At 53.8% G+C, this 15,105-nt stretch overlaps 4 protein-coding genes and 3 pseudogenes across 4 annotated transcripts, besides 11 other annotated features; all 7 read right to left on the bottom strand.

Moving 5' to 3' along the window:
- Window positions 1–6,951: part of a sequence feature (areas not merged during assembly with more than two copies in the genome that could not be assigned to a particular haplotype) that runs on past the window's edge.
- On the bottom strand, window positions 270–1,442 carry Tc00.1047053510025.70 (90 kDa surface protein, putative; the record flags this gene model as incomplete). Its single annotated transcript, XM_812524.1, has 1 exon — window positions 270–1,442. One exon carries the CDS (start codon window positions 1,440–1,442, stop codon window positions 270–272), a length of 1,173 nt encoding a protein of 390 aa, XP_817617.1.
- Window positions 2,255–3,055, bottom strand: Tc00.1047053510025.60 (uncharacterized protein; the record flags this gene model as incomplete). The annotated part of the gene is made up of 1 exon (XM_812523.1): window positions 2,255–3,055. The coding sequence occupies one exon, from the start codon at window positions 3,053–3,055 to the stop codon at window positions 2,255–2,257; it is 801 nt and encodes a 266-aa protein (XP_817616.1).
- Window positions 3,126–3,152: a microsatellite.
- Window positions 3,515–3,550: a sequence feature (AT_rich).
- Window positions 3,581–3,639: a sequence feature (T-rich).
- Window positions 4,494–7,076, bottom strand: Tc00.1047053510025.50 (trans-sialidase, putative; the record flags this gene model as incomplete). The annotated part of the gene is made up of 1 exon (XM_812522.1): window positions 4,494–7,076. One exon carries the CDS (start codon window positions 7,074–7,076, stop codon window positions 4,494–4,496), a length of 2,583 nt encoding a protein of 860 aa, XP_817615.1.
- Window positions 6,952–7,789: a sequence feature (areas merged during assembly that could not be assigned to a particular haplotype. This can correspond to areas where the two haplotypes were merged or to regions with more than two copies in the genome that were merged during assembly.).
- Window positions 7,790–9,430: a sequence feature (areas not merged during assembly with more than two copies in the genome that could not be assigned to a particular haplotype).
- Window positions 8,168–9,427, bottom strand: Tc00.1047053510025.30 (annotated as a pseudogene).
- Window positions 8,665–8,690: a microsatellite.
- Window positions 9,431–9,736: a sequence feature (haploid, Esmeraldo-like haplotype).
- Window positions 9,605–9,629: a sequence feature (AT_rich).
- Window positions 9,737–10,921: a sequence feature (heterozygous, Esmeraldo-like haplotype).
- Tc00.1047053510025.20 (mucin TcMUCII, putative) lies at window positions 9,942–10,544 on the bottom strand (the record flags this gene model as incomplete). The annotated part of the gene is made up of 1 exon (XM_812521.1): window positions 9,942–10,544. One exon carries the CDS (start codon window positions 10,542–10,544, stop codon window positions 9,942–9,944), a length of 603 nt encoding a protein of 200 aa, XP_817614.1.
- Window positions 10,922–15,105: a sequence feature (areas not merged during assembly with more than two copies in the genome that could not be assigned to a particular haplotype).
- On the bottom strand, window positions 11,331–12,053 carry Tc00.1047053510025.14 (annotated as a pseudogene).
- On the bottom strand, window positions 12,443–14,320 carry Tc00.1047053510025.7 (annotated as a pseudogene).

Genomic DNA, 15,105 nt, shown 5'->3' with positions numbered 1-15,105 from the left:
GAAGAATGGCTCCAGTGTGCATGCACCAGCACACACAAAAATGCGTCCACTCAAACAGTTGTGGGCGTGTCGTGCATATGAGTGTGTCTGGGATGCGTTCAACGTGACGGATACATGGAGCAGCAACACGGAGCACACAGCAGCGCAGCTGAAGCAAATGAAGCAAAACACACAATCATTATTTTCTCTTACTTATTACGCAATAAAACAAAAGAAGCTCAAAGCATCCCGTGGTTGAGTGCTGGCTTTAATAGCCCGCATACACTTCTTCAGCCCAGTGTCCCGTAGGTGAGTGCAGCCAGAACAAGCAGTGGCAGGGCATGCAGATGGGCGTCATGGAAGCAGGCGTCAGTTCCCACACTGTTCTCCAGCGCGTTCGTTGTGGGCGCAGAGGAAAGAGGAGCCGGCATGCTTGACGCCATATTATTTCCTTCGCCGGAAGCAGTCTCGGTGGTGGTGTTGGCGGCGGTGTCCTCTTCGGCGCCTCCAGCTGCACCCCCCTCCTCGCCGGTCTGGGACAACTGAGTCGGTGGCGCAGCAGCAGTCTCTTCCTGCAGCTCCACTGGAGGGTCATGGGAGGAGTGGTCGCCGCCTTCTGTGGGCTTTGGATCTGGTGGGGATTCGGATGCAGCAGAAGCAGCAGAAGTAGAATGTGAAGGGCCTTGAAGCTCACCAGAGGGAGCGGAATCCGACGCTTGCGAGGCCGCGGCAGAAGGATCCGTCGTGGCCGCAGCGCCAGCAGCAGAGTTAGCACCAGCGCCGCCTGGAGTTGCAGGTGGTGGAGGAGGAGGGACATCCGTGGAATTCTCAACGACAGCAGGAGGAGATTTTGAATTTGTTGTGGAGGCGTCACGAGAAGCCTCCTCTTGTCGAGCCACCGGAATGCCTGCTTCCGGACGTGTGGCCGGAACACTTTCACCAGCGCCACCCGGAGCTCCAGCCAGTGAAGGGGCACCAGCCGCACTCTCAGCGTCAGCAGGAGGTTCAGAATCCGCTCTGGAAGATGTTTCACGAGAAATCGTGTCTTCTTGAGACCCCGGAGGTCTTTCTTCCAAAGGTTTGGCCGGACCACCTTCAACGGTGACCACCTTCGTCTCCACGTTACTCTCCCACCAACTCTTCACCGCGCTTGGAGTGGGCGATGTGACGTTGATTGTGAAGACGCCACCGTTCGCACCATCTTTTATACGTCTCTGAACATCCTCGGGCTCACAGTTTCCGACGCCCATGCCGCAAATCATCAGCCCAAAACCAGCAGCTGCAGTCGTGCAGTTGTACCACAATGACGTCCCAGGGAGCTGCCAACGCGCAACATTGCCGTCACCCGCACACACTGCATTCACCTGCGTCACCTGCGGCTCCTCCTCCTCCACGGCAAACACGCACGAGCAGCAGCACAGCAGTGCCAGCACCAACACGACACAAAACACACGGTGCATCATCGTCAAAACTATCGTTTTTGAATAACGAAGATTCGATCTGCAGGAGCATGAGAAAGGAATTAGAGAGAGACAGCAGCTACACCACGCACAGCCACCGCATGGTAATAAATGGCAGCAGCCAGAAGAAGCGCACACCAAAAAGGACAGATGGAATCATTACAACCGCAAAACTCTCACACCGACCCGCAAACCAGAACTTAAAAGAGCGGAAAAAAACAAAAAAAGAACACAACAGCAAAAAAAAAAATGATGGGAGTCCATCAGAACTCCAGGGGAGGAATATAAAAAATCAATCGGGCAGAAATTCTATTTAATGTGCCAAGCAGCACAAGACAACCGTGTGTTTCTGTATACATAATGCCTGCACCAAATATAACAAAAAAAGATCGTCTTGCTCCCTGAGCCCACACAACATCCCTCACATTTCATTGCGGCATCCGGCCTGTTCCTCCGCTCCTCCTTTTGTGCAGTCCGTGGAACGCACAGCAGTGAGGCCGGCACCGCGTGTGGGCAACAAAAGACAAAACAAGTGAGAGAAACACGTCGCACATGAGAGTGTGCAGCAACCGACCATTAAATAAAGAAACAGCAAGGATAATTATCATTCCAAGAAAAAAACAAAACAAACAAAGTAACATGTAAATAATAAAAGGAAACACGCAGGGAACGCAGCACATGTTCTCCGTGAGGAGTCGCAATTCCACACTCTTCGGCTCAGAAGACCGCCACAACTCCACACAATCCCAGAAGAAGCAGCAACACCCAATACACGCACACACGCACAGTGCCATCAACAGTTAACTCACGCAGTGTCAATTTCGCGTCGTTGAGCAGGGCAAAGCAGTCGTCGGGACACACACCGCTCCCGGAATACTGCGCGGTGAATTCTCGTAATTGGGGTTTTCGTGTCCAAAGGCATTGCGTTGAGTCAATCCGTCCGCATCACCCTCAGCAACAAATCCACTGCCTGCAGCGCCATTTTCTAAAACGAGAGATTTGTGTCCGGTGGCGTTGTGCTCACTCACCTCGACCGTGTTATCCGCAGCAACGTGTTCCCTGCCGCCATAAGTGACAGACATGATCCCGGATGCATTCAGCGCCACTAATATTCTCGGACCGTTGGCAAAGGAAGGCCTCTTCTTGGATGCATTCGGGACCATCATTTCGCTCGGATTGCTGGCAAACTCAGGCCTCGTCTCGGACGTGTTGGTCGCCGTGTTGGATGCGGGACTCTGAACGACGGTGTTGGGTCCGTCAGCCGCCGCAGACTGTCGCCAATCCTCGTGTTGACGTGACGGCTCAGCATTAACTTGCGGCGCAGTTGTCCCACCAGATTTTGTGTCATCCTTCCCTTCACGGGGTGGCGGCAACTGACAGATGCCCGTCTGGTCAGCATCGCTGCTCCGTGCAGGCGGATGGATGGTTCCATCGAGAGAAAATTGACGCCACCACAATTCATAGGGGCCGGCGTATTTATGTGACGTCAAATTCATCGTGAAGGCAACGGTGGCCTCTTCCTCTTCCGTTGCACAGCTGGCAGCACAGTTGCTACATGTGTGCACCGCATTGGCCACATGGCACACAGCACCCAGCTCACCATTCCTGCCATGCATGTGCACATCAAAGCCATTGAAAGTATAATTCTCATGCTGAGCCTCAGCACTGGCAGCAGAACACTTCTTCCACACACACACACACACACACACACACGCGATAGCTCAGGCCGCCGTCACTCGGAGCATACGACACATCCACCGGCACAACCACCGCATCCGCAGGAAAGGAGACTCGGGCTGGGCGCTCCCTTCCTCCTTCCTTCTCCTCATGGCCACGGAAGAGAACCGCCGCCACCCGCAACCGCCAGCACACGCTACAAAAGAAGCATCCAAATCCACTGCAATTTGCATTTTGTGTGTGCCTGCAGACACACGAGGCAAAGAAGTAAAAACAGGAGCAGAGCATGTGAAGGGACGCACAAACAAAAACGTACAGCAGAGGTGCATGGCAGAAATAAAGAGAAAAAAACTGCTCAGGCTCACAATATTGCACTGCAGCCCAAGCAGCGGCAATTCATTAAAAAATTAAATAAAAATAAATAAACAAAAATTCATCTACACCCTTCCACACCACACACTTTGGAAAAAACAAAAAATGAAAATAATGAAAAGAAAAAAAGAAAAAAAGAAAATTAAAAAAAGTCGTCCTCTACTACGGCTACACCCAAATAATAAAAAAAGAAAGAAAAACCACACACACAAAAAGCACCTAACTACCATGTTGCTCCAGAAATTGTCTGCATATTTTGTCCGAAGATAAAATTAAAAGATATTTAAATGCCTTTCAACCGTCTGACCCTCTGCGTGTCCGCACATCGTTTATATTTCATGGGGCCATCTGCGTGTTGCTGCTCCCCTCAGCCCTTTCATCGGCGCGTGAGTGCGGCCTGCAGAGCACAGTCACTCTTCTTGTGTGGGGACTGAGAAAAGCACGCAGACATGACGGGAGTCGCGTCTTTCCATCGGGGGAGTGAGCGCAGCAAAAAAAAAGAAAAACACGGCGGCAGGGTGTGGCTGTGTGTGTGTGGCGCTGCGGGTATCTGCCCGCCCTGGCCGCAAAAGAAACAAAACAAGAGGGAAAGAAATGTGTGCTCCGCCCCACCGGCCCTCGTCGCACGCCCACACGTCACGGCTCCCTCAGCGCGCCGTTCGTCGCGGCCCCTCCTCATGCGCGCAGCAGGCGAGGCGCACAGGGCCGTCGTCATGAGCGTGTCGGTGGGTGTGCGGGCGGAGCAGTTGGGCGGGAAACACACGGCACCCCTCACGGGAAGAGTGCAGCAAGAAACAATTAAAAGAGTCGAAAAAAAAAAAAACCGTCCATATTGATTGCGCCCAAAAGCAAAAAAGAAGGGATGGGAGATGAGAAAGTAAAAAACAGAAAAATAAATTTAAAATACGCTCAAAAAAAGATTTTATGAGGGAAATTTGTTCCTATGGGAATAGTAATTCTGTGCTCGGTAGGGCGTAGGTATTCCACGCGGCAGCCAGTCACTACTCACAGAGCCGCAAACCCCCACAATCCCAAAAGAAGCAATGACAGCAGTCCGCTCCCACGCACAATGCCGCCGTCGCCTGTTATTTCTCCAACGGCATGGGAGCTCAAAGCTGCCGGCACTTGCTGTTCTTCACTTTTCTTTCGAGACTGCTGCAAGGCCGCTTGTTCCACTGGAGCCTCAGAAGGTGACGCAATATCTTCTTCCAAATCGGCACTCCCACCTGAAAATGTCAACGGGCGGTTGTACAATAGGACGTTCCTCACAGTCACAGACACACCTTCGTCACCCGCAGTGTTCTCTGCATTGCCTCCATCTCCTCCAATGTAGAAGTGTGAGATCCCTTTCGATTCTGTAGTTTCCAATTTACTTTGCACACTCTCACACACACGCTGACCATCGACGTACACAGAGCCCTTTTTTCCGTTCTGTAGCACAATGGCCACTTGGTACGTTTTATCTCGCTCCCAAGTGCTGCTGTGCTCCGCGGTTGTTCCGTCACAGCACAGCGCCCGCCACTTCTTTTCGCTGCCGTACGACAACTCCATAAGTTTTGTTCCTCCGTCAGTGCCCGCACGCACACCCATCAATGGGACGCTGCCACTCTTCGGCTCACCGTGGATGGACACCGTCGCCACCAGAGTGAAGTTGTAGTTCGCAAAGTGGTACGGCTGATTCTGCCCCTGACGGCCAACGGGCCACTCCGCCCACGGTCCCCGGAACGTCACTCCATCCGCATACCCTGTTGCCAGCCCATTCGTTCCTTTCTTTACTGTGGCGTCCACCCCGAGGTACTCGTCCCTCCATGTGTTACCAGAGAATTTGCCGGACAAAAAGCCAACCAGCCCATCCGTGATCTTATCAGTGCTGCAGCCATTGCCAGTTGAGGGATTCTTCGCAAGACTTTTAGAGGGGCACAGCTTGGAGACACGTTTGTCCACTTCCTTCCACGTCGCCAGCACTTCCCTCACCCTCTGCAGCTGCGCAGTCAGACGCACTGAGAGCATACCGAGTGATGATTCCCCACCGCCTTTCTTCTTCTCGTACAGTGCAATCAACTCCTCCTTCTTATTATCTCCACTTCTGTACAACAGGGAGCTGGCGGCAGCGTCGTCGTTGCCGGATATCGGCCCAATATCAACAATGTGCGTGTTGTCCGTCAGCCAAAGATGAAGTACGCCTTTTTCTCCATTCTTGGAATACACCGGCACAGTAACGAGCATCACGTTTCTCTTAGCAATATTCGCTGTGATAAACCCGCTACTAATGCCCTTCTCATGTCGCTTTTGGTTGTTGCCCCACACGCGCGAGAGTGTCCCGAGTGCCTCCGTCCACGAATCCCCCTTGTCACCGGACTCGTACACCCTGCGGCGGCCATCATCACACGCAGTCATCATCATGAGTTTTCCCTTCTCCCACTCCACGACGGAGGGATCACTGCAGCCATAGGCAGACATCCCCTTCGACAGCGTCCAATTCTCAGTATCCGAGGAGTACAATATCAGCGAAACGTTCTTATTCTTTTCTTCCTTTGCTTCACTTTCAGTGCCATCCTTCTTCACGGCTTCCAACGGGAACACAAGCGTACCGTCATCCATCTTAACACCCGATCCACCGCTTCCAAACTCACCTGCCAAGGATTCGTGACGTCCCACAATAGAAGTGCACGGGAGACCGTCAGTATCTTCCCAAACAATTCCTTTGTCCTGTTCATCACTGACATTCCCCTTTACCAGCAAAAGACCCCATGAGGCCGCGTCAGCCCCACCCTGACAAACAGCGACATTTTCCCTGATGTAGGTTCCAGCAAGCATGTAAATGTCATTTTCCTTCACAACTGTTGTTGGCCGGCTCACATATACTTTCATTTCGCTTTGGGAACCGTTCTGTTTCGCTGACTGAGAGGGGCATTTGCCTCCTTCGGAAGGACATTTCTCCAGTATCTTTGTCTTCACATTAGCTGCAGCCAGCTCCTTTGGGTTTTCACCACTCAACACAAGGAGCTCCGAGGCAATCCCAGTAAAGAAATGGGTTTTTTCATGTTCATTCTTCTTCAACTGCGCCTCGGCAACGGCAAACAGTTTACCATTCATCTCAACAAGGCTGGGAGCATAGAGCGAATCCACTGTTTCTCCTTCTTCCTTATCTCTCCAAGCAAAAGATGGACTCGGTGAAGATTCCTGACCTGACGATGGTTCACCAGCTTGCGCAGCTCCACCACTGCCGCAGCACATCATCATGACGAGGAGCAGCACCGCGGAAGTAAACACACGCCGGGACATGTTGGGCCTCTGCGGCTCACTCTCTCTTCCTTCCCTCCTCCTTCCGCTGGATCCGGTCACGCGGCGACGGTTGTGTGTGCGGGGTGCCTTCACTGCAGCAACACGTGAGAGCATATAAATATGTGTGTGTGGGCGGTGTGTGTGCTGTTGGTCCTTCCAGAGACTTCTAATTTCACAGTAGCGTTTAGCGCTTGATTTCTTTCTTCGTAAGTAAATGAAAAAAATGAAGAAAAACAAGCTAATAATAAAAAAGGGATGAAAGAATAAGCACCGCCACCCATTCACAGTGAGTGGCACCATCATCCCCGCCGCAGTCACTCCCAACAACAACAACTCACGCACACAGACACACGGAACAAGAAGGAAGAACAGTGCACCGGGAACACACAGCGACTGCCACCAGCAGCAGCAGGAGTCACGGCGGGTGTGTCGTTACTCACGCGTCAGCACACACCTAGCAACACCCACACACAAAACAACAGGTGGGATGCAAGAGAACACAGCCGTCCTTTGCAAAGCCCACGCGCTACTTCCAGTCCTTTTATTATTGTCTCCACCAGCGCACCCGCTCGACCGCCGGCGCACAGCCGGGGAATCCCCATCGGCCAATCCGCAGCGTCGGAGACACATCGGCACGTGCAGCTGCTGGACGGGAGGTAATCCGTACTTGTACCATGCACTCCCCAATGCCACACCACTCACCGGCTGCAAGACTCCAACGTAACAACCGCAGCACGTCAAGGGAATAAGTTGCGTGTGAACGCCCTTCCTTCTCGCAACAGCCGCTTCAGCCAGAAGCTTGTGCGCGCGTGCGTTCTCAGCTTTCACACCGCTCTACAGCATGAACGACATGGCATGAGTGTGTGCTTTTGCTTCTGCGTTTGTCAGCGCCTCTATACCCGCAGAGCAGCTGTGCGGCACAAGAGAGTCCAAATAAAGCAACGGCAGAGAGAAACGGATAGCACACACGCAAATTACTCATATCATCACACACAAACACACACACGCAGCCCGCGGAATGGGTGCACTCAAACAAAACACAAGCAAAACAAGAAAAAGCCGAAGCGTGGGACGACCAGCGCACACACTCTCATTGCTCCCGTAAAGCAAAACACACACACAGGGAGAGAGAGAGGTCGCCCACTCAATGCAATGGAAACAAAAACAGTTACGGTGCTCCACCCATGCAGCCAGGCAGGACGGCAGCAGTGCGTGTCGTGCAAAAGAGAGCACCAACGGGCCTGCATGGGTGTGCATGCATATATACAATGGGCACATTGTGTGTGTGCCTCGTGGGGTGAGGTGAGGGCGAGAGTCCATGCAAGGGGACACACACAGAGAGAGAGTGAAGGACGAGTGTGTGTGCGGGCGGTGCACGGCTCTCTCTCCCTCACTCTCACGCGGCCACCGCAGCAGCAGCCGCACACGCAACAAAAAGAAGAAGAAGCAAAAGAGGGGAGGTGGTGTGGGAGACCGCGGTGATGCTGTCACTGTCGCCATGTGTCGTCGTATGATTTGTTTGAGTGGCGGTGGCTGTTTGTGGTGCTGCCTCACTGAGAGTTGGAACAACGTTGGTATTGCCAGTTTCAAGGCTGTCGTGTTGTCCTTCAGAGCTTTGAGCATCATCCTTATCTGCCTTATTGTGGACATGATCACCGCTGCCACTTGCAGAGGTAGATAAGGTTGTTGGTTCTGCTGGACTGCCGGTTGCTGCATTCTTCGTCGAATCCTCTGTGTCCGTGTCATGACTGTGCTGCCCTTGTGTAGCATCCCCTGAAGGCGGTTCCGGTGCCTTTGATTCCATTTTGGGTCCTGACGGCGTGGCTTCGTTTTTTGCTTTTTTTGGATTCTGTGAATTTTCTGGATCTGGTAGTGGGCTTCCTTCACCCTCTGATGGCGGTGGTGGTGGTGGTGGTGTTTCTCCATTATTTTTACTTTCGCGAGACCCGGTTTGTGCTTTACTTTTTTTGTTTTTCTCTTCCCGTTTCTTCTTCGTCTCTCTCTTCATCATCGTCAGATTTATTACGAGGGTTAACAACTCCTTTCGTCACCGTTTCCTTGGGCAATTGAGTAATCTCGGAAGTACCCATCGAAGAGGGTTTTTCGCCAGAACGAGTGGGAGTGCTGCCAGATGAAGAGGGCAATTGATCGGTGGTTTGTTCTTGGAGCTCCTTTGGCTCTTTTTTCTTGGGCTCCAAGCTGTTTTTTTCATTCCCTTCTTGACCAGCTATAAGTGATTGACTGTTTTTATCACCTGTCCCTGACACTCGAGGCCCAGACGCCGGCAGGGATGGTGTTCCTGCACCTGCAGCACCCTGCCCTCCTCCTGCACCAGGCGCTTCATTGCCCCCAATACCAGCCAGCAGACTACTAGGCGATGTTCCTCCCACACTGTCCAATGGGGCATTATCATTTTCCAAATCTTCTTCTCTTTCCTCAGCTTCAACCGCCTTTATTAATCCCATTCGGGTGGAAATCAACCCGAAATCCGCCTTCAGGCGCACCCTGTCATTTCCTCCATTATGCGTGTGCGTCAATACGTTCCCATCATCCTCAACGCAGCGGTTGTCCATTGCAATTCCAAAAACAGTGACGCACCACAGCACGCAGAGGGCACACACCAGAAGCACACGGCCAGTCATCATCATCGCCATCACTCCTGTCACTTGCGTGTAGCCTTCAGCACAAACTAACTCCCCGCCAACGCAGAGTGAAAGGAAAAGACACGGCCGCTACACCACAGCAGCCACCGCAAAGTGACAAATGACAATGCACACACCATGAGGCAGTTGGAATCAGTGGTAGGAGGAAACTCACAGCCCCGCAGCAAGTAATAAAAAAAAAATTTTAAAAAAACAGGAGTGAAGAAACACAAATAAATGAAAAAAAATGCTGCAACAAATGGCTCCAGTCCGCATGCACCGGCACAAAGAAAATGCGTCCACGCAAACAGTTGTGAGCGTGTCGTGCATATGAGTGTGTCTGGGTTGCGTTCAACACGACGGATACAGGGAGCTGCAACACGGAGCACACAGCAGGGCAGCGGAAGCAAATAAAGAAAAAAAGACCATCATTATTATTTTCTCGTATTTATTTACATCGGACCACAGTGGACGCGCACAAATCCCCGCGGTTGAGTGCTGGCACGCACAGCCCGCATACACCTCTTCAGCCCACAGTGGTGTACGCCAGCGCGGATGCGGCGAGCAGCAGCGGGGCACACACCCACGCAGAGCCGCTGAAGCTGCCGTCGATTTCACGAAGACGTGACGGTGCGCGGGTGGTCGTCGTGGTTGGCGCCTCTGTAGTCGTGGCCTTACCACTTGGTGCCTGTGTTGTAGTGGTTGTCGTTGTAGTTGTGGGTTCCTCTGTAGTCGTGGTCGGTGCATATTTTTTATTTTGTTTGTTTACCGTAACGGTTTTCGTGTTTTCAGTCTCTTCCTTAGTGGATTGCCCATGATCTTGATCCTTTGTATTACTGGAATTATTTTGTGACCCTGCCGTTCCGGTTACAGCAACCGTTGTCTCTAACGTATGCTTCGCTGTATTTCGTGCGTGCTCCGTCCCTTCCACCGTTATTTTCTGTGGCGAAGAAGAAGATGCACTGTGCTGATCCGTTACCAGCTTTGGTTCCTCCATCTGATTATCCTCCAGATCGGAATCTTGTTTCGTTTCAGCATCTTTATCTTGATTAGCAACTGTCGCGCACACGGACGGACAGCAGCACAGGGCAAGCACCAACAGGGCGCACAGCAGACGGCACGTCATCATCGTGAGTGTGGTCGTTCAGTGGTGTGGAGCTGATCTGCACAGTGAGGGACATGGAGAGCAACAGGGGGGACGAGAGGTGCGGCAGACACACACAGAGGGCACACCACATGAGGAGAGGGCAGCAGCCAGGCATGCACCGTACGCCGCACACCACGCACGACACACACTCCAATCCGCGGCAGCAGGCACACACACACACACAGCCCTGCCGCAACACCAACACACAGATGGAGGAGGGAGAAGCAAACAGGAGCGGCACACAAGGCTCCACCGCATGCACATACGGCGAGAGCGGTCCGTCGTGTCGGCACCCCTCACGGAGGATGCGCACACACACAAGAGAAGGTGCAGCGCACACAGCAACACAAAAGCAAAGTGACAATTAAAAAAGGAGAGATCCCCGCACACCACGTGGATCGTCGGCCCACGGGAAGTGCAGCCAATATTCATCACAAAAACAGTTCAGTTGCCATCGGCCCTCGTTCATATTCAGCGCACACCACTTCATGCAGGCCTGGGAACCACCGCAGCTGCAGCAGCACGCATACGTGACAAGAAGATGCAAAAGAGGGCAGGTGGTGTGGGACACCGCGGTGGTGCTGTCGCTGTCGGCGGTGGTCGCTGTTCCTTTTTCATTGTTGGTGACTGATGTTGTTGTTAATTCTTCTGATTGCTTGACTAGGAGTCATGTGGAAAGACAACTGGTGTCCTGACACTCCGTCAATGCCTTCCCTGTCCCGTCGATTTCTCTGCTCGCTGGTGGTGTGGTGGGCCGCTGGGGTAGGCGAGACGCTGACAGGGCTGCCAGCACCATCTGACTGAACTTGTTCTGCCGTGTTCTCGTCCCCAGTCCCACTGCACCAGCTGCTGGGGGCGGTGCAGCGGTCATGCCAGAAGCACCAGCAATGGGCTGGGGTGTCGGCCGCATCATCAATCAATGAGTGTGTGTCCGCAATCGATAGGAACATGCATCGACAGGGACGTCTGCACCGACGCTCGGGGATGGGGAACAATGGCGCCAAGCGGAACAGTGCACGCCAACCCGGAAAATCCGCAAGGCGTGTAGTCTCATGAGGCTGCGTTGTGGTCTCGCGGCGACGGAAATGAATGACGGTGCGAGTGGCGTTCTCGTCGTGCGTCCCCTCCTGCAAATCCTCGCGGTAAACCCATTGCCTGAGTACATTGGATTCCGCCTGAGAAGCCAATTAAAAAATGTTCTTCCGGTGGACGTATTGTACTCTTAACTGGCCACGGCCGCCCGCAATGCCTCCAGCGGATACACCTGCGATGCACGGTCGACACAATCCACATCCACTCGTCGTGCACCATCCAACACCATCTTTTCCCTGGAGCTATGAACAACACCGGGCACACACTCCTTTTCGGCCGTCCACGGCATGCGCCTGCGGTGAGAATCCAAAGAACGTTCCATTCCTTTTGTGCACAAAGTCATGGAGCTGACGCCGTTAAGCGCGTCCCGGCGAGGGCAACAACAGCCCGCCGCAGCACTCACGAATGCCCACCCGTTGCCTCCTGTGCAAAAAAAAAGTGATAATGCAGGGAAAAGCGCGCACAAATGCCCTGGCAAGAAAGGTCAGCATCAGTGGATGAACATTGAAGCCGTGGGTGCATGCTCCACAAATGTCCTTCCTTTTTTATCCGCATTCATCGTAGCAGAGAAATGACTTGCAACCGCACACGCAGGAATACAAAAGCAAAAGGCGAGCAGCGCGGCCGTTGAAACACACACACGCGTATCGTATTGAACACTTCTTGGAGAGGAACGGAATGCAGGAAGAAGCGCACACAATCCCATTGACACCCGCAATCGTGTGTGTTTGTATATTTCCCACTCTTTGGCCCTCGATGCATTCCTGTGCGTGTCTCGCCCCTAAGTCCTACTGCCGTAGGGTGCCAAGTCCCTGCACACAAAGGACGCGGCAACGAGGCTCCCCAATGACCACCTCACGGCCATGTCTTTTGGATATCTCATGGACCGAGCGCCTCTCGCTGCAGGCCACACCACCCAAAACAAGCAGCACAATGCGCTGAGGAGTTGTGAGGGCAATCGTCCCAACACCGCCACCGCCACCCAGAACAGGATGATTCTCCCATTTGCCACCACACCCTTGAAATGGCCCGGCGTTTTTTCCTGCTTCTCCACTGTTTTGGCCACCACTCGCGCCATTTGGCCCTATCACATGATCGCCCTCCATCGATGCCAACGACAGCCCAACCCGCAGCGTCCTATTCCTGTCCGCCGTCTCCATAAGCATACAGGCCTGCTTCAGAAACGGATCCTCGTCCGTCGCGGCGTTGCTCGCAGAGGCACTCGTGCTCGGTTCGCTCTGCGCCGACGCCGTGCTGTATCGTTGCACGCTCCCGGCCCTCCTCGTCACATGCTCAAGGTTCGCGGACAAATGGGCGTCGGGCGTCAGCCCACCGTCTCGGATCGGCTGCTGCTTCCTGGCCTCCGTCAACTCGTCGGTGCTGCTCGCAGCCACAAGCAACAGGAAAAGACGCAGACGCACTGGCCGGGGCATCGCAACATCCCTCGTCAGTTGCTGCACGCCATCCAGGTTTTTACTGAAGGGTTTGTGCCAGACGGCGATGTCTTGTTCCACCTCCCGCGCCTCCGCCAGTCGCTTCTCCCGGTACTGTGCCACAAGCCTCGCGCAAAAATCGATGTGCAGCGACAGTCTGGCTTGCCTCTCTCCCAAAACTCCGGCGGAGCCCGCACCGCACTGCCCAACTCCGCAAGCTTGGCCTTCGGCTCCACGCCATGCGCCAATCCCGGGTGATACGCGTGGAGTTTTTTCAGCGCCACCGAAGGCTCCTCCACGCACTGCGCAAGAAAACAATGACGGTAGAAGCACCGGTACACATCTTCCTCATCCATCAATTACTGCCGCTTCGAGTCTGCCCCAGAGAATTCCTACAGGTCTCCTTATAAACTTTCTTCCCCAGCGGCATCAGGTCATCAAGCAGACACTGACATGTGCGTTGGCGCATCAGCGGCGTCACCGTGACACAGCCCCAATCAACGATGATCCGCACCGGGTTGCCGCAGCTGTCGGCGCCCCTAAGTGAAATCCTGTTCGTCGTGGCAGTGCCTGGCGAGCCCCTCAAAAAAGGTCCCGGCAAGCCCATGGCAGATGTTGCCACTGTTGTGGTGGCGAATGACAGGCACACTGTTGTTCATGGCGTGAATAGCCGCCACAAGACGTGACGCCGCAACGTCCACAACGGACTCTCAATTCGGAGGCGACAGCAGCTGAGGGAACCCATTCTGCATGCTGAGGTGGAACACCAGCACTTCAGGGGCGGCAAAGTCTAACACCATTTCCTTGGAACGCATCGCCCTCGGCGCTATCCGAGCCCACTCGAGTTGCTGAGGACTGCGATGCGGGGTGCACCCCAACGCAAAGATGTGTACATCCCTGTAAGGAACCTTTGCCATCCAATCCTCAACCACGCGGCTCACAGACGCATCCTCCACAGCAAAAAGTAGAGTGCAGGGCTACTCATAATCGGCTGCCTCGGTGTCATGAGGTCCTCGAGCAGCGTCACGCCGTGCTCCATGAGGTCATGGAGACGCAGTGAGCAGCTCAGCGCAGACGCAGCATGGGCAACGCAGAAAAAAACTTTAGACGATCCATGAACGGCGTTAAGCATCTGATGGAATATATAATCCCGCACACAACCACAAACGCCATTGCTGGGCTCACGCAGCTGCCCGCTTCCGACGGCCTTGCTCGCACCAACCCGCCCCGCATAATATGTCAAGCACAAGTCACAAAGAAAATGTGATTGGATATGTGTGTGTCTTGTGTGTGCACATTCCACTCGCACCGGTGTGTGTATTTGCGTCTCAGAAAATCTAACAAACACACAAGCAATGCCATACTACCATCTGGTGCCCCCAGCATCGGCAACCAACACAAGAAGAGCTGTGTGCATAGGAAATACCACCAATTTCAAACACAAAAACGGAGCGGACACAGCACATGCATATGGAGAACGGGACCCATTGAAATGGATGTTTTTCCTATTGGACGTACAATGCTGAGTGCAGGCCAAGCAGGAGGAAGCGCAGTCGCCTCGCAGCGCAACGCCGTCCACACCGCAAATCCATAGAGTGTTGCCACGGCGGCAGCAGAGGCAAGCAGCAGCAGCAGTGTCATCACCGAGAGTCGGAGACGTGTCCTGCCTGCCATCCGTCTCGCTGCTTCGGTCCCTGCCGCCGAGAGAAGCTTCTTGCGGTCTGTCGGGGCATCCTGGCCGGATCCACTTCTCCTCTGGCGACGGATGCTTCTGAGGAGCAGCTAAGTCGACATCCTTCGGTGGTGTGCCGCGGCCGGTCTCAATGCTCTCCGCAACGGGGACGGATGCCCCCTGGCAATCCTTGTTCAGTGGATGCCGGTGAAACCGTCCTGCTCCACATGCTCTCTCCTCGCCGTCCCACGGAACCACTGGAAGTGGGCTACCGTTGGTGGCGGATATCGTGCACACCTCCGCGTGGTCACGGCAAATAACGGTCCCTCATCGTGGGGTGGAGTGG

Source organism: Trypanosoma cruzi, genomic scaffold, assembly GCF_000209065.1.
Source record: "Trypanosoma cruzi strain CL Brener 1047053516579 genomic scaffold, whole genome shotgun sequence".
In the NCBI taxonomy this organism is placed as follows: Eukaryota; Euglenozoa; class Kinetoplastea; order Trypanosomatida; family Trypanosomatidae; genus Trypanosoma; species Trypanosoma cruzi.
Note: the sequence above shows the minus strand (reverse complement) of the source record. Positions and strands in the feature narration are given on the sequence as shown.